Source organism: Chanos chanos, chromosome 2 (genome assembly GCF_902362185.1).
Source record: "Chanos chanos chromosome 2, fChaCha1.1, whole genome shotgun sequence".
Lineage (NCBI taxonomy): Eukaryota > Metazoa > Chordata > Actinopteri > Gonorynchiformes > Chanidae > Chanos > Chanos chanos.
In genome coordinates this window covers 37,856,296-37,880,640 of record NC_044496.1, presented here as the reverse complement: position 1 = coordinate 37,880,640, position 24,345 = coordinate 37,856,296, and the positions used below count along the sequence as shown (strand labels likewise).

General features: G+C 41.4%; 2 protein-coding genes and 1 non-coding gene across 3 annotated transcripts in view; 2 read left to right on the top strand and 1 right to left on the bottom strand.

Annotated features, from left to right (window-relative positions):
• Nucleotides 1–8,435, top strand: part of megf11 (multiple EGF-like-domains 11) — a 60,916-nt gene extending 52,481 nt beyond the window's left edge. The window contains exons 16-24 of the mRNA XM_030765761.1: nucleotides 90–218; nucleotides 1,247–1,375; nucleotides 1,570–1,698; nucleotides 2,079–2,312; nucleotides 3,620–3,738; nucleotides 4,002–4,056; nucleotides 6,386–6,445; nucleotides 7,814–8,023; nucleotides 8,284–8,435. Of these exons, the coding sequence (XP_030621621.1) occupies nucleotides 90–218; nucleotides 1,247–1,375; nucleotides 1,570–1,698; nucleotides 2,079–2,312; nucleotides 3,620–3,738; nucleotides 4,002–4,056; nucleotides 6,386–6,445; nucleotides 7,814–8,023; nucleotides 8,284–8,435 (1,217 nt within the window). The remainder of the gene's footprint in view (nucleotides 1–89; nucleotides 219–1,246; nucleotides 1,376–1,569; nucleotides 1,699–2,078; nucleotides 2,313–3,619; nucleotides 3,739–4,001; nucleotides 4,057–6,385; nucleotides 6,446–7,813; nucleotides 8,024–8,283) is intronic.
• Nucleotides 8,436–13,459: 5,024 nt separating this feature from the next.
• Nucleotides 13,460–17,883, bottom strand: rab11a (RAB11a, member RAS oncogene family). The gene is made up of 5 exons (XM_030793172.1): nucleotides 17,765–17,883; nucleotides 15,100–15,295; nucleotides 14,610–14,803; nucleotides 14,339–14,419; nucleotides 13,460–13,769 (listed from the first exon to the last, which is right to left on the bottom strand). The coding sequence occupies exons 1-5, from the start codon at nucleotides 17,802–17,804 to the stop codon at nucleotides 13,633–13,635; spliced, it is 648 nt and encodes a 215-aa protein (XP_030649032.1). The 5' UTR covers nucleotides 17,805–17,883; the 3' UTR covers nucleotides 13,460–13,632.
• A 458-nt stretch (nucleotides 17,884–18,341) lies between these two features.
• On the top strand, nucleotides 18,342–18,413 carry trnaq-cug (transfer RNA glutamine (anticodon CUG)). The gene has a single exon. It is a non-coding gene; the product is annotated as a tRNA-Gln (tRNA).
• The last annotated feature ends 5,932 nt before the right edge of the window (nucleotides 18,414–24,345 follow it).

Here is a 24,345-nt window from a genome sequence, read left to right as displayed (position 1 = left end):
TGTATGTGAGTGTGTGAGTGTGTGAGTGTGTGTGTGTGTGTGTGTGTGTAACCATAGCCCTCATTTGACCATGTCTCTGGCGTCTGCAGCATGTTCCTCTGGGCACTGGGGCCCTGATTGCCTGAACTCTTGTAACTGTCACAACGGAGCCCAGTGTAGTGCCTACGACGGAGAGTGCAGGTGCAGTCCCGGCTGGACAGGCCTCTACTGCACACAGCGTGAGTCTCTCACACGCGCACACACACACACACACACACACACAGTCACACACAGTCACACACTCGCTTCACAGATGCACAGTGACATCTGCTGGTCTTCCTGTGGAACTGTTCTAACTGGTACTGGTCCCATGAAAGTAATAAACTGGAAAGTGAAGTACGTCAGTAAGAAACAAAACAGTTAGAAACTGTATTTGAGTGCGCTATTACGAAACTGCACATTAGTCATCATTTTCATATTCCTATTTCATATCCCATTGTTTATATGATCTCATGTCTTTATCTCAACACTTTCCAAAAGCCACTGGAACATCCAAAAAAAAAAAAAACCCAATTGCAGTGAATCTCTCATCAATAAAATAAACATTTTTGAGACAACGATGCCATTTTTCTGCTGCCACTGCGTTCTCATTCATTTTTCATGACCGCGTATTTCATTTTGTTTGAAGGATGATGATGTAATCATTTTGAGCTCTGCTGCAATGTGTGTGTGTGTGTGTGTGTGTGTGTGCGCGCGCGTGTGTGTGTGTGTGTGTGTGCGTGTGTGTGCGTGCGTACGTGTTTGTGTGTGTGTGTGTGTGCAGGCGCGGGCGCACCCGTGTGTGTATTCCTTTTGTATTTGTGGCTTTGCTTTGAAGCACTGTTGACACTTTGATGCGGTGTTGGAGACTGAGGCATGGAACACAGTTATTCCCTTGCTGTTTGATCAGGCTCACTGACTTTGGATGTACCCCGAGTTTTGTAAATTTAAAGTTGATATACTAAACTTATGGGACATTGTTCAGTCTGGTGATTTGTTGTTGCAGTCCAAGGAAGTTTAGCTTCGAGTGTGACTTAAACCAACACACTGACAGAAGTCAAGAGCATCTTATAGCAATTCTCCTTACGCTCTCTCTCCCTCTGGATGGTCTGACTCGAGCCAGCAAATAAGCCAGCTGGTTAGTTACTAGTTAGATGCCTGTAGTAAGTGCCAGAGCTAAAGCAGTCTCTCTCTCTCTCTCTCTCTCTCTCTCTCTCACTGTCTCCAGGCTGTCCGTCAGGGTTTTATGGGCGGGACTGTGCTGAGGTGTGTCGCTGTCAGAACGGTGCAGACTGTGATCACATCACTGGTCAGTGTGCCTGTCGAACAGGCTTCATCGGCACCAGCTGTGAACAGAGTGAGTGTCACTGTCTGTCTCATGCACACAACCCCATTGCAATGTCTGGGAGTGCTTCATTCTCACCCTCAACTCCATAGTGCACCAGACTCTATTGTAAAGTGCTCTTATCTTTGTGTGTGTGTGTGTGTGTGTGTGTGTGTGTGTGTGTGTGTGTGTGTGTGGCATTTATCTCTCTCTATCTCTCTCTGTAGAGTGTCCTCCTGGGACGTTTGGTTATGGCTGTCAGCAGCTGTGTGAGTGCATGAACAATGCCACCTGTGATTATGTGACTGGAACATGTTACTGCAGTCCAGGCTACAAAGGCATCCGCTGTGACCAGGGTACGATTCTTTTGCCTCACTCTTTTTCTGCCATTCACACACACACACACACACACACACACACACACACACACATATACTTGTACTTCTATCTGTATGAGGACACTCATTAACATAATGCATTCCCAAGCCCCTCAACCATCACAACTAAATGCCTAACCCCAACCCTTACCCTAACCCTAACCTAAACCTAATTCTAACCTGAACCCTAAAACCAAGTCTTAACCCTCAAACAGCCCCAAGTGAGGACCAGCCAAAATGTCCTCACTTTCCCAAAATGTCCTCACTCCCAAGGTCTAAAACTCAAACTAGTCCTCACAAGGATAGCTGTACAAGTACACACGCACACACAGTATAACCTGTGTTATTTGTCCATCCAGCTGCCCTGATGATGGAGGAGCTAAACCCCTACACTAAAATCAGCCCTGCCCTGAGCTCTGAGAGACACTCTGCCGGCGCTGTCATGGGCATCATCTTCCTCCTCCTCATCATCATGGCCATGCTGAGTCTGTTTGTGTGGTACCGACAGAAACAGAGGGATAAGGGTCAGGACATGCCCAGTGTCTCCTACACACCAGCCCTGCGCATCACTAACACAGACTTCTCCATCTCTGGTAAACTCCACCACACAGGCACCATTCCCACACACGGTACCAACTGCCATTCAATACTTCATCCGTTACTGTGTCAACCCGTTAATTGCTATTTTAAATCTCGTTTTATTGGTTTGTTTAATATATTTACTTCATTTATTTCTTTCACTTGTTTATTACCTGACCAGTCATTTAAATCATAAGATTAAAAAGTGCAGTTTTTTTGCACATTGATTTTTTTTTTTAGATTTTAATGTTCACTGAAACAGAGCCCCAGTGCTAACCTTCCACTGAATTTTCCATGTGTAAGTTGGGCCTGTAGCAGAGTGTAGAGCTGGCATTAATGTTGGTATTGATCCATCTGTCACCGTGCTCAGCTTCCCTGATGTTAACTCCTTTTCACGGAGAGCAGTGCTCTTTAAACTCACACTACAGCAGAACTCGGATGTTTCTCACTGGCTCGGACTGTCTGCACTATGGGAGTGTCTACACACTCTTCGTGTTACATCTCAGAAATCTGGCTGAGAGGATGCACTATACCCACGAAATTCAGAATGACTCACTTCTCTCCCCAGCCATAGAGCTGAAAAGCCATCTTCTCTCTGAAGTCTGTGTATATGTCAAAATTACAGTGCTTAACTAATACTTATGATTCTTTTGTCCAGACGTTTGTGACTTGTTTTGATTTTACTTCAGTTCTCTGGCATCAGGAGGTTGGCACTTTTTTTCTGAATAACTCACTGACCAATTATCCCATCTTAACTCTCCAATCACTGTATACCAATTAAACATGAGCACTGCTGAGGCTGCCACATGTTTGATTCAGAACGACTAATTGGGATGTCAAGCGGGTTTATATGGGAGAAATGTTTTGGGACATGTTTTACATTGTTGAAGAGCATGGGGAAAAGTAGAAACATCTCAATTAGCTGTAATTGTGTGAGTTAGCCATGTAGCTGTGGTGTCTAAATCAGTGGTTACTGAGAGACAGCACATAACAACTGAGATTCGATAAAAACTCTGTACAAGTTATGTGTTTGTGGAAAACTTTACATCATACTTATAATTCAGCACAGAATAACTGTATTTGAGTGAAACATCTTTGTATTCACTTTTCTGCAAGACATTTTACTCTTGTAAACTACTAGTTGTAGTAATTTTTACTCACATTGGGTTGATAAGTGGACGGTACATGGGGAGATTGTGTACACAGGTGGTGTGTAAGCTCTACAGCTAACTCTCTCTCTCTCTCTCTCTCTCTCACTCTCTCTCTCTCTCTCTCTCTCTTTCTCTCTCTCTTTCTCTCTCTCTCTACGTCTGTCCCTTAGACACGTCTCAGAGTAGCAGCAGTGGCCAGTGCTTCTCCAACCCGAGTTACCACACTGTGGCCCAGTGCACTGTCCCTTCATCCATCAGTAATAACCTGGATGGCACTTTGACTCTGAAGGCAAGTGCATGTAGCCCCACATTCATATGTATTCACGGGTCACCTTTCTTTCTTTCTTTCTTTCTTTCTTTCTTTCTTTCTTTCTTTCTTTCTTTCTTTCTTTCTTTCTTTTCATTTTGTATTCCTTCTCGCTTGCTTGCTTCCTTTCCATGCCCCAAAATATGAACACATTTTAAAAATTACAAATGCAACATGAAAATGAAGTGTAGCCAAAAGAAATGTTGTTCTCTTATCTGAATCTGTTGTTATCATTGTTTTTACAGAAGGGAGACAGGAATAGCTCAGAGTGGAGAGCGTACTGCAATCTTAATGACTTAGGTTAGTGTTTTTCTCTCCCTATTTCTCTCTCCCTCGCTCTCTCTCTCTCTCTCTCTCTCTCTCTCTCTCATTTTTCCTCTGTTTCTCTCTCTCTCTCTCTCTCTCTCTGTCTTTCCCTCTTTCTGTTTCCTCTTCCCCACCTCTGAAGAAATCTGATTCACTCTCTTGTCTGTTTATCTGGGTTGTAAACGCATGCCTTTCATGAACACTTTCGGTGTGAATTGTGTCTGTTCACCCTGAGCAGGATAGATGGTTCTTGTTTTGTACTGAGGCGTTCCAGATGATGAGTCTGAGTATAAAATTAGACTTGTCATACCGCTGCATCCTCCCTCACCTCAGGCACACAGATATATGCAGCCACGCAGCATGAGAGAAAGCCATCCTTCACTGAGCAACAGCCAGCTCTCAGTGCTGCTCCTTTGCATTGATAGAGGCTTCTGGCACTAGAGTGTATCTTCCCCTGCTGCTGATTTAATGAGAATTCTCTGTAGGTCAGAGAGAGAGAGAGAGAGAGAGGAGAGTTAAAGTCATCCTCAGACTACATTACCCAGGGTCACTCTGGGCAGGGAGCAGGGACCTCATTAGTCCATTGGTTCTCTCCCCAGAGGCTGAATGCCCCATTATGTCCAGCTTTGAAATAAGACCAGAGCAGCATGATGTGGCAGGCCTCGGGAGATTTGAGCTCTGAGTCGGGTATTTCCATCAGTTTCAATGGGCAGTTGAAAAAAGGAAGTAAGAAAAGTGGATCTGCAATTGTTTGACCACAAGTTTAAAGAGAAAGTCTGTTTGCCAGATGCGTGGAGCAGTTCAGGTGTCTGAGTCTAGGATGTTGGGGAAAAAAAATGGTTTCTAAATCATTAGCTCACTCCTCATCCTTGCTTTGTGCATGAGACATGCAATGTTAATGAGACACTGCCTCCCTTTACATCAAGGTCAAATGTTTGTATGTATGACAGTAACACACAGCATTTGTTTTAAAATCCCATTTGTATCATAGATTGCTTAATTTTTCCAAGTTCTGTATTAACACACTTTGATAGATTAGTCATATCAGCATGATGAACATAATGTTTTTCATCAACAAATATTCATGAATCATGCACAATGACTTTACATAAATGCAAACTTGATATTTACACGTTGCACTGAATTGCTCCTGTCAAGTACCTTGTAGACACGATGAGAGAACAATCCAGAGCTATGAGGAGGACAAACACAGTTTGTTCTGGGACTGTGTAAACCTCCGATAAAGGCTATCATGTCACTATGGAGACAGTTTACCGAGAATGGGGGAAGTAATGCAAATACTCCCTTGAATCCTATCACACATACTTGAAATTCCACAGTGATAAAGTTTTCAGCCTTAGCTTGAAAGTCTTGTAATGTTCCTATAAGAAAAAAAAAATTTGTTAGAGCAGAGCTGTTGCACTTAGGCCCATTGTTGTTTCCTCTCGCCTTTCCTGAGGCGTGAGCACAGGTGAGCACAGTTTAAAGAGCATAAAACCAGCTTGGTTGCTGGATCCCTTGGCCAGAGTCATGTTTTAGGTGTTACAGATGCAACATCTGATCTGTGTGGCGGAATGAAAGCTGAAAGCCACTTCCTGAGTTTTAGACTGGAGCTTAAGTTCATCTCGCCTGTAGGACTGAGCCGCTCCATTTGAGAGTCATATGATCTTCACGTTTTGTTGTGTAATGATCTGTCATATGTGCGTCGGTTTCATTGAATGTGTGTCCTGAAGGAAAATAGTATTTTAAAAAAACTGGACTGAAAAAATGTGTAATGATCTCATGTAGTGTCGGGTGTGTCGAGCAGGCAGACTTTTAACCTTAGCTGTACACAGCTCCGTGTGTCCAGTATTGATTGAAATCTTGACACTCGTTTTCTATAGAAACATGTTCTTTATGTCATAACCCAGATATGCCTGCTGTAATGTCGATTTTGTTAAGAGTTTGAATCCTCTGTGGAGAGCAGTGCAAGAAGACTTGTGTTTATCAGCGTCCCTCCACCTTTGGATTACCCCATATGCAGACACAATCAGTCCTCAACCCTCAGTCTCTCCACTGTAAACCCAGAATGTGTTTTTCAGCATGCTCTCATCATCCTCCTGGTCACACAGGAGTCAGTGATGCTGAAATACTGCTCCACTTTACATTCTTTCATCATCACATGGATTCTTCTGCAAGTTCTTCTCAAAAACTCTGAACAGTTCTCTTAAACGATTACACTACAGTTCTTTGAGAGAAGACTAAAAAGTTCATTTTATGTCATTGTATAATTGTTTATAATGTGTGTGTGTGTGTGTGTGTGTGTGTGTGTGTGCTCAAACAGGTGTATCAAGAGGCGACACATTAACTCTACGGGATAACAAAACAACCAGAGTCTCTAAAGGTAATGATCTCACAATAAAACAAGCCAACCTCAGAATCTGTGTGAGTGTGTGTGTGTGTGCGCGCGCGTGCGCCCACATGTCTGACTGCATTCCCTGTCTCTTTCATTAAGATAACGATCCTTTTCTCCAGTGTGTGTATTTTTGTCTGTTATCTTTCTGTGAGATTCTGCTCTGTAATCTGCTTCACGCTGGTCCCTTCCTGACAGACTACTTCTTCCTTTAAAGCTGGAAGATGTTTTTCAACTGCAGTAATGAGAATCCCCTGTACTGTGTGTTTCCTTTTTTTCCTTCCAGTCTGACACTAACACACCTGACTCGAGTCTTCAAGAACTTTATGATTAGTTGATTACTCCAGTCAAGTGTGTTACAGCTGAGAGCTAAAACAAAAGTACAGAGCACTGCCATTGTCTGTGGATGCTGTGTTTCCTGCTCACGCTTTAGCCCCCCTCAAACACTCACTGTTCATGTAACTGACCTACTGAACTAACATCAGGTCTGTCCGCTGCTCCAGTCTAAACTGAGGACAGAGCCAGGCATACTGTACAGAGCTCAGTGGCATGACTGGAGTAATAAGGAGTTTTTATGACTCTAGATCTTGGATGAAAACTCTTTAATAACTGAACTCTGACATCCATCGTTAATTATCTGCTGGGTTTTATTTTTTGTGCTCTCTCATTAATTCATCATCATTCATAATCATTAATTACTTGTGCACTGGATATGAAAAAGGGTTTGGAAAAGCAATTTATTTATATAATGGGTTGGTGTTTGCATGTGATGTTGCTCTCTCCGATTTCCATATATTATCTGTAAATTTCTGAGTTTTGCCTGGTGTGCTGAAATACAATCAATTCATAGAAATCAATTGAAGTTTCCCATTGTTACTTTCCTTAACATTAACATTTGGTTTGCTGTAGCATTAGTTCTGTAGGTATATGCCTGCTCTCTGATAAAGAGCCTGGCTAGAGACCAGAGATTATGCAGGACTCCATATGACACTGCAGTGTGGAATGTGAGTGTGTACCCTGCAGCCTGACTGTGCACTCCTCCCTATTGAGCCAAAACTGTGGATTCTATGAAGGACTCAGTGGAACACTTATATCTTTGGGTCTCAGTTTACTTTTCCCCTATTGGTGCCCTGTGTCTCTATTACTCCTCCCCTATTGGTGCCCTGTGCCTTAGTTTCACCTGAACGTTTCATCAGTTTATCTTCTAACGCAGACACACAGAAACATCCGGAATGTACATCTGATGTGTAGCAATATGATGTAACATAATCAAGCTTTTTTTAAAAGATCATCTAATATAGAAAATGTCGTTTTAGTCCAGCAGTGTTCTGAAGCTTGCCGTGTTATCTTTGGCTGTAGATTACGTCAAGGCGTCGATGTGCAGCACCAGTTCCTGTTCCCTGAACAGTGAAAACCCTTATGCCACCATCAGAGACCCCCCAAGCCTGACATGTAAACACACTGAGAGCAGCTACGTAGAGATGAAGTCTCCCACACATCGGGACCTGTCCTTCTGCACCACCTCAGGCTCCACCCTCCCCACGGCCAGCAGGAACGTGTATGAAGTCGGTGAGTGTGAGGGTCATGGTGTCAAGCCTTACAGCTGTGTGTGAAGTGTGCTGACTCTGCACAAACGCACTTGCATCAGTGAATTAAAAGAACTGATGATGTTTTGTCAAGATTAGTCTAGTGTTTGGTGCTGAGACCTACTGAGGATTAAATTAGATTATATGGGACACCAGCCCATATGAGTTGCAGGATATGCATCAGTTTCTTACATTTCATGTTCCCCCCTAAATTTCTGTTCTCTCTCTCTCATTTTCTCTCAGAGCCAACAGTGAGTGTTCTCCAGGGACCCAACGGACTGGCGACAGGTTTTTCCCAGAATCCATACGACCTTCCTCGGAACAGTCACATTCCCAGTCATTACGACATACTTCCCATGCGTCACAGCCCCACACATACCCCGCCCCCCCCCTGACAGCCCCCCCAGTTCCCTGCTCTAAAAGCCAGGCCCACCACAGTCACTGAAGCTGCCGACCGAAAATACAGTGGTGAAATTGGCCAGGATGGTCATCCAACTCAACAGGGCCTTTTCTCATCTCTCTATCCTTCCTTCTCTCTCTCTCTCTCTCTCTCTCTCTCTGTTGCATGATGACTCTATTCTGAGTGAGAGCTGGAGCTGCTGTGTATCTCGCTCTCCGTTTGTTTACACTGAGAACTGAGTTTGACCTGAGGGGACCATACAAAGAAAAAAAAAAAAACAGTTGGAGAGAGCTCCTCTCCTTCAGAAACTTGGACACCAGCGGCCGTTTGTCATCTTCACGTCTAGGACTGTTCGCCTCCATCACCTTCATGGATGAAAGAGTTTACCTTGTCTGGAACAGTATAAGCGACTAATAAGGTTCCAACAGCAGACACTCTGTTTCCCTCAGTGCCTCTCCACCGGGGGGCCGGAAGAGCAATGCTGTGTTGATCATCTTTCCTATAATGGATTCAGACACCCCCTCAAAGTGATAACTCACGGGCTCTGTATGAATCAGCGGATACCGGTAGAACAAGACAGCACTGAAAACATATGTATTGTCTGTTCTCTTCAGAGAGAAGTGAACTGTGACTGGGGCGAGTTATAAAAACTAAAGCCAATCAAAACTGGTAACCAGAGAACTTTAGGGTCCTCCCCCATACTCCTTAGCATTCATAATTTTACAGAGAATCTCCAGCCCTTAGTGACAACGCATGATGAAATAGTAATAAATGAAAACCATTTAAAGATAGTTATGAAAAAAAAATCATCTCTTGATTGTTGTTTTGTAAACATGCTTTATGTTTCTTATTTGTTTGTTTACATATTTAAAATGCTGAATGGTGGGGCCTTCAGAAGGGTTTCTTTTCTTTTGTATTCATGTATTTATAATGAATTTTATTATTTATTGGTTTAATTTACATAAGTGACGGTATAGTTTTTGTTTTTAGTGAAAAGGTAAAACAATGAAAAAAAAAAAACCACGCATGTAAAAATTATAGTTACTCAGTTGACACACAGATCCTTCCTCATAATTACACCATTTGTGTATATAATTGATATTTAAAAAGTCTAAAATGTATCTTAAGCTCTCGTGTCTGAGTAATTGTATCACAAGGGTGTTCAAAGTGGCAGGGATCACAAATACATATTACACTAAAAGACGGATCCGCATTTCAACTGGCGTGTTCAGTTTGCTTGTGTTTCACATGAGACTTGACTTTAGTAGTCTTTTCTGTGTTGGTGTTTTACTTCATTTAAACTTAAATTAACTGCTTAATTTTCAGTGGGTTTTCCCCTTGCAGAAGCAATAACACAATGGACAATCATGCATAGAGAAAAGACAGTAATTTACCGTCCCTCACTCAGCAAGCCAAGGGGCAGGTAACCCTCCTCATCTAAAGATACAGCGTCTCCTCCAACCCTAATCAAGAATACAACAGTTTGTTGAATCCAGTGTGTTTGGGTATGTAAGGGTTTGCAGGGTTGGAATAAAAGCCTACATACACACACACACACACACACACACACACAGGTTCCACGGAGGAAGTGCCACCTTCCCCTGTAATTGACTCTGTATATAAATTAGTTTTATGTTGAGCCCTATCAGTCAAATTGTTTCATGTTTCCTCCATTTCAATGCTACTTGTTGTTTTCTTATAAAATGCAAAATAAAAACTGCTAAGTGAATCTTAAGATGACACATCTATTACAGATTAACAGCATTCAAGTCTACAGTGTGTCAACTGTTTATTACAGCTCAATGTTTAAAAAAAAAACAAAAAACGCTTCTCTCTTCTGGACCACTTTTTTCTTTCTAGTGAGATGTGAAAAATAAAGAGGAAGTCCAACAAATTCTGAATGACCCAGTGAGGCAAAAATGGTTATTCACCGCAGAGTGAATGCTTGGATAAGTTAACACACCACAGGTAATCTGAGATTGATAAAGCAGAGGTGAATTATTTTTTACTGTATATTTCAACAATTATTCTAAAAAAAAAAATTAAGATAGTATGCTCATTCTCAAAACCACATTCTCTAAATTACTTTGCAGTCTCTCTTTTTTTATTTGCACTTTATCAATGGGAATTACAATGGACAGAGAATAACAATATATTTATAACACAAATGAAAATCACAGTGCAGCACAGACTAAACATTGAAATTAAACAAAAGAGAACTGAGGCAATATGTGAAAGATCATCGACAATCATAGCAGTAATATCAAGGTAGCAGAGAAAAGCGTGCTAGGACACGACGGCGTTCTTTGCAGTGGTTGGCGAAGGTTTGGCAGTGCCATCCTGTGCCCTAACATCATTGGCACTGCCAGCCAAATAAAAAAAAAAACCCAACAACAAACAAACAAACAAACAAAAAAGCACCGAAGACTGAAGCCTCTAACAACAGTCATGTGTTGACATCAGGGTCCCGAGTACGAGGGTGGACAGATACAGAATCAGATACAGAATGCATAGAGACCTACACAGTGATCTTTCTCAAGCGGCTCTCATCTTTCCTCTCTTTACCTCAGTCCTGATGGCTACACACCGTTTTCCTTACTTGTAGCCATTGTAGATTCTGAACAGGGCATTTAAACCTGGGCTTTGACTCTCTCGCTGCGTAATCGCGGATCGAACTGGTGAAATGTTACTTCTGCCCTGTTCATGCTGACTCTGTACTGACATCGTAATATTAAGAGGGAAATTCCAGTCACTGCTAGATTGACGGGGCTCTTAACGATCGCCCTCACCCTTTTTAGGGGGTGTTCTCCACTTATCTGAATGGCGGTAGGTAAAGTCTGTTTTTCGTGGGTTGGTCCGGTAAGGCTTGTCATTAAGTGTGTCTGGTGTGAAACTACACGAGCAAAAGACAACTAAGCTAAAGAATAAACTCTTCCTGATTCAACCGTCATTTGAGTGTGTCGTTATATTACACAACGGGGTTTTTTTTTTCAGTCTTTGCTCACACCTCAACCTGGCAATGACATTTCAATCTGACAAGACAGTAACAAAAGAAACAAAAGAATTGCATCACAGCTCAAAGTGGTTTCTCAGTCAGCAGGAATCAAAGGAATGTCTGTTTAAAATCATTACTACAAAAAAAAAAACCCTAAACCTTCTAGGCTGCACAGTGCCATACACTCTTAACTGATTTTTGTTTTCAACATTCACTATCAAGCATAGTTTGAAATTCTTTTTTCAGTTGGACAATGACACTGGGTAATAAATGCAGTCAATAGGACACCACAGAAATAAATACTGGTTTTAAGGTCTAAGAGACTAATAAGTGTAGTGATGTTAGTATATCTGGTGCTCAGTGCACAGAGAGACAGACAGCGCCGCTGTGACAGAGACTTCCCCTGGCTCACTTTCCTTAAGCACAACAGGCATTGACTCTACAGACAACAGTATGTCCTAGGGGGAGGGGGGGTCGGTAGCGGGGTTTACATTTTGCCCAGGAGAGGGGGGGGGGATGGGCTGGACATGACTCTGTGAAGAGCACAAAGTTTGTTATTCCTACGCTTTACAATGATCTTTCAGTCTCCATGGGTTTAAGGTCACAAGCCCTAGCTTAAACCCATGGTAGTGTTTCATTTGGGCATTGTCCAAAGGGCTGTGTGTGTGTGTGTGTGTGGATGTGTATTTAAACGTGTGTGAAAACACTGAGATTTTGAAGCCAACCTACATTTTTTAAAATCTGTTTTAAGAGTTCTGACACGTCTTTTTTTTTTTTCTTCTCAGACAACAGACTCAGTTAAAAGGATTATAGTTGTAAGTCATGTTATTACCTCTGTGTAACTGCCTGGGAACTAATCAGAAGGCTGAACTGGAACACATACACTGATACAGAACGAGGGAAACTTTATGGGCTGCTTTCTCAGACTATGATTAAGGGCAGTCCTGTACTAAACTACCTTTTTTTTTTTTTAATGGGGAACCTCCTTCAAAAATGAAATTCAGTCCAGAACCAAGCTTACTCCTTATCTAGGAAACCAGTTCTAGGTGCCAGTGGTCTCACTTCACTGTCTTGTAATGTGATCTATGTTGAGCTGGAAATGGAAAAGAGGTGAGGAAAACCCTACTGTGTAAGCACATGCGTGCAACGGAAGGCAACTCCTCCGGAACATTCCATTAAGAAAAGGCACTGAAACCACTACTGTACTTAATAGAGGATGTTGAATAAACAAATGCAGCAGCTACAGTGACCACACGTCAGTCTGAGGCATTGTGTCAGCGGTATTGCCTTCATATGGTGTTCATGTGTGCTATGTGTTAGATAAGAGAATATAATCAAATTTCCTCCCCGTGATGAAGAACGAAAGTGCGTTCTGTCAGGTCCACAGGTGCAACCACACTCAAGTATCAGAGTAATTTATGTGCAAGATTACCCTATAAAGTCAGTCCTGAATAAAATAACTAAAAAAAAAAAAGAAAAAAAAGTGTTCTTTTGCTAGAATTTTCACCCCACGCAATGTGAAGGGATAGATTAAAACTGGCCGTGGCTAAAGGATGGGAGGTCTGCGGCTTTTTGGGCCCTAGTTTTAGTCAAACAGCTAGCAACAGAAGACATCATCTCTCTCTACGGCACACAACTAACACACACCTCTAGAAGCACAATAATAGAAGGAGAGGACATTCTAATATCCAGGAGCTGAGCGTTTGACAGAACATTCTACTGTCTTCCACGGAAGGTTCCATTCTATTCTATTCCTCTGTGTCATCACTGTCCTCTCCTTTATTCTCCTTGGAACCCATCCAGTACAGCAGGGCTTCGCAACCTGCCACAGCCGCATGGACCAGACGCTCTAGACATACACGAGAACAAACATCATCACACTTTGCACATGAATATTATATATTAAGACATTTTTGTGAAGATCAGCACGTCTGATTATTAAAATTCTGCGATATAAAAGCCTACCACGGCAGAAAAAAACAAATTAAAGAAAAAAAAAAAAAAAAAAAGTCCAGATTGCAGGTGGTGACCCTTGGAGATCCAGGAATGGAAACACAGCCTCTGTGCTTGAGCCTGGATGTGCAGCTGCATGTCTGAACCAAAGCAGTCTTTGAGAAGTGGGGCGGAGGGGCAAGGAGGTGGGGGGGTGGAGTGGGGTGGAGGGGGTGCGCGGGGCTTTGCAGGTGGAACGAGGCTGCTAGATGCTCTGGCAGCATTGCATCTTTGGTTTATTCTCAGTGGGCTGCACCTGGATGGACACCACATTGTTGCTAGGTGACATGTCGTTGTCTCGGCGATCTGACATCTGCTTCTGAGACACGATGCGATAGATTTCTGCGGAGCGAGTGGCAAGAGACAAGATGATTAGTGCAGAGGGTCACAGAAGACCGGCGCACTGTTGGCAGCCTTTGTTTTCTTTGATTCTGGCTTTGTCTTTGCTTTAGAACACTTTAAGGATAAAAACAGCACGCCTGAGGTAATGTAATTACTGATAGCAGTGCTCTTAAAATGTTTAAGATTACTGTAATCTGCACTATGAGGAGGCATCTAGATCCGGCGTCACAACAGTGCAGCAATACAACTTGGACGCTTTTTATTACCGTCACGTTCTGGTTGGAAGAACTCAAATGACCCACCCAACCATGGCCAATTCTTTGATTACTCATTCATAAGGAAATGGCCTTCAGCCAAAAGCTGCTGGCTCAAACAATCTCTCTCTATCTCTCCTCTCTTTCTCCTGCCTTCCCATCCCCTCTCTCCATTACACAACCTACACATTGGCATGCAAATCTGATCGCCAGTACGATGCACTTCTGAAGTCGAGGAGGGAAAAATGCTTTTTAAAGGAATACATTCTTCCTTCAAGATGACCAAGAAAAAAAAGGACAAACAAGTTGTCTCACCGGTCAGAATAGTCTGGAAGGCTGTCTCGACATTGGTCGAATCCAGAGCTGAGGTCTCAAGGAAAGACAAGCCGTTCTTCTCTGCAGACACAGGACACATTCATATAGAAATAAAGTATGTCAGTGACACTGATACACAAGAGCACCACCCCCCCCCCATCCACAGCCTTTACAACAGATTTTTCCACACTGACAAGCGCAGTAAACACGAAGGGGACACAGTCTGTATAGATCTGGAGGGGCAGTTGTACGTGTGGGCTGCGTTTCTGACCTGCGAAGGCCCGTGCCTCGTCGGTTGGCACGGCTCTAAGGTGCCGCAGATCGCTCTTGTTGCCAACCAGCATGATGACAATATTGCTGTCGGCGTGGTCCCGTAGCTCCTTCAGCCAGCGCTCCACATTCTCATAGGTCAGGTGCTTCGCAATGTCATAAACCAGCAGAGCCCCCACTGCTCCACGGTAATACCTTCAGTCCAAACAGGTAACAAACACAACACCTTCGATATGGTCTCTATAAGCAATGTTAACTAACTGCATTCAAATATTCAGTGACAAGTTCTCCCACTTTCACATGATAAAACATTTAACACACACACACAAACACACACTCACAAACAAAAAGGAATGGATCGCAATGACAGGGTGGTGACAATTCAATGAAACACATTTTCTAAATCAGCCAAGAATTCACAACAGTAATGTCATATAAGCTTTGTTGGACATTTTGAAAGGTCTGTTTGATAAGAGCAGACACACACTTACGCTGAGGTGATGGCTCTGTAGCGTTCCTGACCAGCTGTGTCCCAAATCTGAGCCTTAATTGTCTTCCCATCCACCTGAATGCTGCGGGTAGCAAACTCCACACCAATGGTGCTCTTGCTCTCCAAGTTAAACTCGTTACGGGTGAAACGGGACAGCAGGTTACTTTTCCCTACACCTGAGTCACCAATCAGAACCACTAAAAAACAAAAACAAACATTTTCTTTCATTCACCCACCAAAACAACAGGCTTGCATTCAAGGTAACTACCCTCTGAGTTTCCAGTAGAACTCATTACATTTGTTCATTATACTGTTATTGAAGGGAAAATTTAAAGTGAAAAAGGTGAACAACAGCTTAAGTCACAGGACAAATATTAACAAAGGTCTTAATGCATCTTTAAACAATGTTACTGACCAAATTTGTTTGTTGTGTACCCAATACCTTTTACAATTACATATAAGAGTATGAGAAACTCAAGCTGCAAACTTCCCCAAATTCTATGTTAATTTCATAACCACACTTAGTAACAGTCAGTGACACATAGGCTAACCCTGTTATCTGTGAAAAATGTATAAAATGCAAAAGCATTTATAAAAAATAGACCATAGAATCTGTAATTCTCAAAGCAAGTCAGAGTACAATTTAGAGGCCATTCAAACTTAATAAATTCACAGACTTGCCAACATAATTACATTTGTACCATGACGTGCGCGAGCCTAAAATACCCCCATCACAGAGTAGAAACACCCCAGAAACACACTTGTCAAGGAACATACTCCACCTCAGAGAAGGCAATCTATAGGCATAAGCTTTTTTTTTTTTTTTAAACAAAAATCAAATCTAAAAAATACTGAGAAACAGCAGGACACTAAATCACATATGAATGCTATAACTTGGCTATTTGAGCATCTAAATGGGGAGTATTCCAGAAAGCGCGTTTAGAAAAACTCTGAGTAAGTAGTAAACCTCCTAACAGAGAAACCATATGGCTTAATTCTCCTAGCAAAACCATAGGTCTCTGCTATTAAGAGGTGTACTACTTGCTCTGAGTTAACTAATGCAGAGTTTTCACTAAACCTGCCTTCTGGAACACCCCCCTGGTGACTGAGCATTACAAAGTGATGTGCCATCAATACAACTATTTTCAAATGTGTATACAAAACCCTTTGTAAAAATGTTCTTGATGTACATTTTACATTTAATAAACACTGTTAATAATACAAATATGAAGTGAAAAACCACAATCAAAGAAATTAAGCACAGAGTCAGTTTGATGTGATGCTATATCCAGGGCAGAATACTGGTATGGGTAACCAGTGACCTAAATGTCAGCCGTGATAAAAGGTTTGAGGGTAGGTAGGCCTAGTGCTGATAGAGTGGATATACAGAGTATAAAAGCTTTTGCGGCAATCACATACAATTATGACATTCAGATAAATCAAGGGCATGATAAGCTTCTGAATAGTATATTCAGGTGTAACAGATTAAGATCAAAGCTGGAGAAATCGTCCTAGGAGGAACTCTGGTCCTACCAAGCTCAGACATACGTCAGCCAGTATATTTACATTGGTCTGGGAATGACTAACATCACAGATTACCAAACATTAAGATTGTCATTTGAGTACGTTAGTAAGGCAGCAGTTTTCTAACCCCATGGAGCAGGTCTTACATTTCTTTTTGTATCAGTTTCAGGAGGGGACTTTCACTCCCTTCATGGCCGTAAGCAGAAGTGCAAGAGCTGTCATTCTAATAGATTTTTATTCAAATACATCAACAATTTGAAGCCAGTATTTGTGAGATTTGTGACTCACTTTTGAAAATACAAAACTATGGAGAAGGTCTGGATGCAAATAAAGTTATCTGATTTGTAACTGCCAGAAAAAACAATATCTTTGCAAGAAGCACTTCGGCAACCAGGCTATGTTAGATAAAGATAACGTGAATTCAATCACAGCACACCATTTCTGCTCTTCTTTTAAATACGACTTTTTACTTTTCCTAACCAATGTATCATTCAGAAAAATGACAGCCACTTCTAGGAGCAATTCAAGTGTCCCGAAACAATACATCCTAATTTTCCTTTTGAGGTTACGGCTTACTTTTCGCTACCAAAGCTACTGCCGTTGGCTAGCAAATACGTAACCCTTGCTAGCACTTATCCACGACCATTAAGTTAACTGAGGTTACTATCAAACGGAGAAGATTCGCTATCGGAATCGAGATTTTTGTTAATTTCGTTATCCATGTAACAACTAAAACGATGACTGTTAAGGAACGTTGACAGCAAAATAGTTCTTTACATCTCAAAATATGGTTAAAATTTACTAATGGGTGGCTAACAGGCTGTCTAGTTAGCAACCACTGGAGATACGCTTTGTTTCATTTATATGCTCAAGTCAGAACAGAAACAGATTTCAATAGATTCTCTTACGACTTTTCATCGATTATTGGTATACGAGTTTGACTCGGACAGCGTATATCAAAGCTTTTTGAGAGGCTAATTTGCTAGCTTCTTCTCCCTGCCTAATATAACGAGCTAAGCTAGGTGGCCAAGGTGGGGACGCAGGGTATCGGAGTAACTTCGCTAGTCGCAAAACTAAACGAAAAATGGCTAAACACACAGTCAGCGAAAGAAAACGTGCTGAAAGAAAGATATGTAATTTACCTTTAAACAAATAGTCATACTCATCATCTCTATTCCCCATCTTACGTCCAAAAAGGGTAAACAACAGAGAGAGGACCTAGCTATCTTCTCAGCTGATTCTGCACTGCAGTCAAAGTGGATGATTAAGCGGTAGCCATGCTAGCTCATCATCAAATAGACTTCCTATAAGTGATATTGTCAAAATAAAAGACACATGAGTCATACAGCTAATAATGTACCGAAAGAAAACAGAGGTCCCGCCCTTTGCTGCTAGATACCCACAAAATGTGTAAAATAGTTTAAGATTCAGGAGCGTAAATGTGGCAGCGTTTAAAGAATCTCAAAAGTTTCAGTAATAATGAAAATAATTTTTAAAAAAAGTCCTCCACAGGATTTAAGTCTCACTGTATGAACAACGCCAAAATTAAGACATTACATTATTGCCATTTTTATGGACGTTGATTACATCCCATATGAAAATAAGGTCGTTCATTCTCCTATAAAGAAAAAAAGAAAACTGTTGACGGAAGATTTCTGTCAGGCGCTGCAGCATAATCTGCTATATTGAAGGTTGAAAACAACTGCCATTTAATCAAGAGGTTCCATGGTGTAATGGTTAGCACTCTGGACTCTGAATCCAGCGATCCGAGTTCAAATCTCGGTGGAACCTAAACATCTTTTCTTCTTCGTTTGAAACTGAGACGTGGAATGTAATGTCGTTATAAGATTGTTAACATAATCAAACGACATTATGTATGAGACAATGGTAAATGAGGCCACAACACCAAGTACATTTATTTGGACAAATTCACTGTTATATTTGATTGAGCGCCAGTCCGGCTGAAACAGCTGCAATGTTCACGAAAGACCACTTGGGGACAGTAAAACTCTTGGCAATTTTGCATCTTTTGACTATGAGATCTTAATAAAATAAACACGAAAAGGTAAATTACAAGTCTGCAAAAACAATCATATTAATGTTTTCATACAGTAGTCCACCACTCTCCTCTTCCAACCACCAACCAGGGTTGTAATCACTGTCAACTGAATTCTTGTTAGGGGAGTATAAAATGTAAGTGGATCGGAAATTGTAATTTATGACTTAAAAAACCAATGAAGCCTATGGTTCTGTTCCTCATAATGATACTTGTAGAACTCACGACATACGTCCACAAAATTTCCAGCAAAATCAGATTTGTCGTAGCACTTTATGGTTTACTCTCCCAAAATCACATTAGGCTCTCCATAAACCGTACCTACAAATTCAAAGCATTTTGGTAACATAGGCTATAGGTCGAAACAACACAACTGGTTAAATGCTAATTTTCCGATTTGACAACACTACGCGATTGCCGTACTTCCTTTGCATCAGAGCCATGGCAGATCGAGATTAAACGTATTCAGTCCAAGTGACGTCTTTTGGTTTGTGGGCTGTCACGTGTGCGGATAGCAGGTTTTGATAAGCGCTTGCGCTGTGATCTAACTGAGCGCATCTAAAGAGCGAGGTAGATGCCGTGAGATATAGTACGGGAGGCAAACGTAGAATTATCATATTAGAAGGGAAAATTAATTTATTTTCTCTGTAAATGAAAGAAATTTTAATAGGATCTACACAGTCCGACGAAAATGAAATAGCAAACATATGCGCCTGAGACATCTGCTCATCTGTGAAAATTCGGCGTCTACGCTCCTAGATTGTAAGTACGAATAATTTTCTGCACAACATGTAATATGATCTGATGAAATCAACATCTGCCATTTGCTATAAGCTTGAGGGCTCTGTTTTTGTGTCCAGATTTGTTGTACAGATTTATGTATCGGTGGTTTAATGTATAACTGTGAAATTATTCTGTTGTGTTTCGAGGGATGTAGAAAAGACATGTTGTAGTAAAACGTGTTAAAGGCTGTGTCATTTCTGGTTAGGGCTTTTGATCGTTCTTGAACGATTTTATTGGTTACGATTCGTTATTGTAAAGCCAACACTCGAATAGTTCCGTGATTCAGACTTCATGGTGGAATGTTTTGCTTTAATGTTTACAAGGGCAATGTGTGTCCAAATCGCACACGTTTACTGTTGTGTTACCACGGGTCAGACCATCACATAACCATATTGTAAAAATATAGTCCTTCGCTTGGGTCTTCTCAGAACGAATTGTCTATATACTGGAAACATCATATGGTGTACTCCTCCATATTTACTCAGTATATGTTATTGGTCCAGATGAAATGTTATTCCTGGTTTTGGCCATATGGGCTTATTATGTTTCAGTAATTTTCTGTTTTTGCTAGGGTACGATTAATACGCAAGAATGTTGGACCTGTGTTCTTCATCCTGTGTTTTTCTTTTTGTTTTGGTTATCAACACACAGTGAGCTATTACAAGCTTTTAAGTTATACCTTTCGTATTATTTATTTACCATCGCAACTGAGGATGCAGTTTATGTGCCCGTGTTGGTTTCCATAATCTCCTAAACTCGGTTGATTCATGGGCTGCCAAGGGAACCGTGGATAAGTTCAAAGGCTGTACAGATAATGAGGGTCAAGAGACATGAATAACCTGTCGCCTGTTGATTGTCTGCCCTGACCTGAGGGTACAAGTGCTTTATAAGTCATGTCCAACTTCAGAGAGGCTCTTAGAATCTTCATTTATGTAGAGCCATAATCAGAGTGTTGTGAATGGTCATCCATTCTGGAATGATGTTTTGTAAGCAGTTCTGTGTATGAGTTCATTTTGGCCTGTCCCATGTAACCCAAACCAGCTGTCTTGGACTGTACTTGCATTTTATGAATGTCTCAGATATTGTGTCCACAGCTTACTGTGGCTTATTCTATCCTTTATTTTAATTCGTACTCTCAATAACTGTGCAACGCACTCTCAGAAATGACTCATTATTTAAAAATGTAATATTTAAACAAATTAACATAATTATGTTATCTGTAAAAGTTTTTGGCATGACTCAGAATGCTATTGGAAGTTCTTGTTCTGACAGAAAGCTTCCAGAGCCTGTTGAATGAGACGTGGGTGTCTGGAGTTGAGTTATTAAAATGTATGATTAGACTTGACGTCAACACTGACAACCTTATGGCAGGATTTCTTTCATGTGCTCTGCTATGGTGTTTGCGAGCAGACATTATCAAAATTACAGCGTTAAAGGGGCTGCTTTGAGCTGTTGTTGTTTTTCTTATGCAAGCTTGTTGACATTTTTGCTCGTTCACATGTGTCCCAGACCAGTTTCATCTACAAAAGCATTGCAGATTAGCAATGGCCAGTCTGTCTCCTCTTGTTGTAAATACTTGGGATGTCTGCATGTTTCTTGCAATGGGGTAAAGGAATCAGATGTCTACCTCCACGGAGTAAGTAGAACCAGATGGTTCGGCAAATGTGCTGCATTAGTTCCCCTCCCAGCCTTGAGTGTGCCTTCTCCTCCTGGCCTCCCTCCTGTTCCAGTAATGTGTATTATCAGAAACCTCCCTGATCCAGGGTACTCTGGCTGGGGGCCACAGGCCTTGGCTCTCACTCGACTGGATGATATCTTGTTCATTGTTCTTGACAGACTCTTGAATTTGGTCCTCTTCTGGCACCCAGAGCCACAGACTGGTCAGAGAGGAGGTATGCTTATCTTACCCACAGTAACAGAGTAAACCTGCCATGTACCGCCCATGGATATTTAGAGTGCTTTGTCCTGTGGCTTTTCTCTCGCCTTTTTTTTTTGTTGTTGTTCTCTTTTGTTTGCCAGTTTAAAATTTAAGGAATGTTTTAAATAAGTGATGTAATTAAATCAATTATGAATTGTGCAAAAGATATCAACACCTTAAGACATGTCTCAACTAATCAGCAGCTTATCAAAAAGGAGAAACTTTTAGAATGTTTGTTTACATTAAAGGAATAATTAGCCATTTTTTAAAGATGGTTTTCTTCGGTTGTTATCTTTAAAAAATCACTGTGGGAGTTTGATGAATTGCATTGCGAGTGATAGCCAACATTCTGACAATTAGCAACCTTTGTTGGAAGCAGTAGGAACACACAAAACCATGGATGGCTAGTTGAAATCTTGGCTTCATTACTTCCATAATTTTCAGTGGCAGAGACACTGAAGTAAGCATCTTGAGATATAGCCATCACAGCCCGCTGAACACATCAGATTCCCGCTGATGAAATTGTTTTAAGGTAAGATCAGTGTTGCAGAAAAAATAAATCGGTGAACATGTCTGTCAAATGGGCCTACATCACAGAGTGCCCCTTAATGCCACTAAAACTATATTAATGTGGTGATATTGCCTAAATAATGGGATGTTCCATAATTGCTGCACTGTGGTTTGGCTTATATCATTCTTCCTAACCGTCAGGTATGACTCATTCTAGGCTGGTCATCTTAAAGGGAAAAGGGAACTAAAAATTGTACAACTAAATTTTGTGTTTATTTCAGTGTTTCACATTGAGAAAGAGTGTCAGGAAACACGTCAGCCGTCAAACAGGAGTTCCCTGTTGCTAAAATAGTCAGTGGATGGACTCAGCTCACACTCTGATAGAGGCAGTCTCTTTTGAAAGCTCTTAAAGGATTTCCGTTGCGTGGGATCCATGCTGTTTTGCCGTTGAAGGAAATGGTTCCGAGTTTGGTTTTTCTTGTTTTTTTTTTTTTTTCAGTCTCTCATTGATGTTACCATGGTATTTCTCAACCAGGGGATATAAGTTCCCCTGCGCTGACGCTCTCATATGGCTGCAGAGTATAGTTAGAGAAATTCATGAGTCAGTCCTGGGAGAATAATGAAAGCAGAAGACACACGCTTCTCGGCAGCTCCTCAGATTATCAAAGCATTTTTTTCCTCCATCATCATTTCCCTTTGAAATCATTGTGAGTGACTGATGAATGTTAAAGTTGTTATTTAGCTTAGAGTAAAGTGATGTCAAATCATGCAATTCCATTATAGTACAGGGAAGGTATTGAGAATACATAGTATTGAAAATACATTTGTTGAATCTTCCTCTGTTTGTATAGACTGGGATGTGTTTTGTACTGTGGATGAACATGGTACCAAAACACAACATCTGTGATTGTCTTCAGCATAATTTAAAGCATTGTGTTATTAAACAGCAACTTACTGAATATTCGACACGTAACAAAGGTTAAAGTATCTAATTTTTTTTTCCCATTTTTAATAGGCAGATATAATTTGATGAAATGGTCAGGAAACAATCAGAAGTTATTACAGAATTACACAATGTGACTTGAGGCCATCACACACATTATGAAACTTAGTTGGATAACCTGAGATTTGATTAAACTGAAGCATAATTTTTCCTCTAAATTCAACGGAATGACGAAAATTTGCTGTTTTTTTCCCCTTCTGTTGCCATGGTGAGGATTATAATTTCTGAGAGGTCTGCTCTTGCTGGCTTGGTGAGGGGGCAGAGTCTGCCTCAGCGGATGGTGTGGTAGTTGGACCGGGAGATTATGTCTATATATAATCCTAAATCTGCTGTGTAACATGTGACACATCTGCTACGTTTTACGCCTCTGTATTTTTAGCAGAATCTCTGCAGTCCTCTGACCTGAGCATGTGCAGGAGTGGGTGGATGTAGGAACCGGAACCGTGCAATGATAGAAGAAGATGGAAGGAAAAATTTCCATGTCCGTTTGATCTGAGAAAAAAACAAACAAAAAAAAATGTGTCTGATTAGTTGCAAATCCAGCCCAGAGAGACATCATGGGAGGAAGATAAAGTAAAGAATAGAGAGGTAGATGAAGTTTAATTTTTTTTTTTTCTGCTACCACTCATGGATGAGATATAGTGAGCGAGTGAGAGTGTTCAAGAAAGACCTCATTTAGCTTTGAGGGTTTACAAGGATGAGGGGGATTAGGTTCGTATGATCCACTTAATCCCGTAGTCCATCTGAGATCAATAAAACTGAACTCTTCTCTCCACTGACCTTAAAATGAGTGCAACTGGAAAAAGATTCATGTTGCATGCGTTTTCAGTACGAATTTTTCAGTCCTGAACAGGCTGAAAGAAATCCTTGGGCATCGCAAACAAGCCAGTCAGTAGGTCAGTTTTCTCCCTTAAGCTCTTAAGCTTGGTCTCGTGACTTTGCCTCTCGCTAATATAAACCCCAGAAAAGCATCTCCACCCAAGAGCTAGTCTCCACCTAAAGCCCCCAGAGAGTGGGAGATGGAGAAAGCATCTGTTTTCCTCTGCAGTAACGCTGATGGTACACTAAAAGACTGTTACCGTGTGTTATTGGTGGTGAGGGATGGTTTTATTGCAAATGTCTCGCACTAACCCAGAAGGTCACAGAACCAGCTGCTAGTGTGTGTGCGTGTGTGGTGTGTTGTGGTGTGGTGCGGTGTGGTTTGTGTTTGTTTGTGTGTGTGTGTGTGTGTGTGTGTGTGTCTGTGGACCAGAGTGACTTGGTAAAGGAGAGAAAACAGGTCCAGAGAGGTTGGCAAACATGGCTTTGCACCACTGGACTGCATCTTTCAGGTATTTATGGCACCATGAGGAGACTGTGGTACTCAATCACACTCATCTAGGCACTGAGTTTAAGTGCCAGCCATCGTCTATCAAGTCTGTCACTCAGTGTCTTTTTTACAAGGTTGTTCTTG

What these genes read in the sequence shown, in the direction of transcription:
- rab11a (XM_030793172.1), bottom strand. Translation starts at nt 17,804, where the DNA reads ATGGGGAATAGAGATGATGAGTATGACTATTTGTTTAAAG. An exon ending in GTATGACTATTTGTTTAAAG is followed by an intron (nt 15,296 to 17,764) that starts GTAAATTACATA and finishes TTTGTTTTTTAG; the next exon opens with TGGTTCTGATTGGTGACTCA. An exon ending in CTTCCAGACTATTCTGACCG is followed by an intron (nt 13,770 to 14,338) that starts GTGAGACAACTT and finishes CTCGCTCCGCAG; the next exon opens with AAATCTATCGCATCGTGTCT.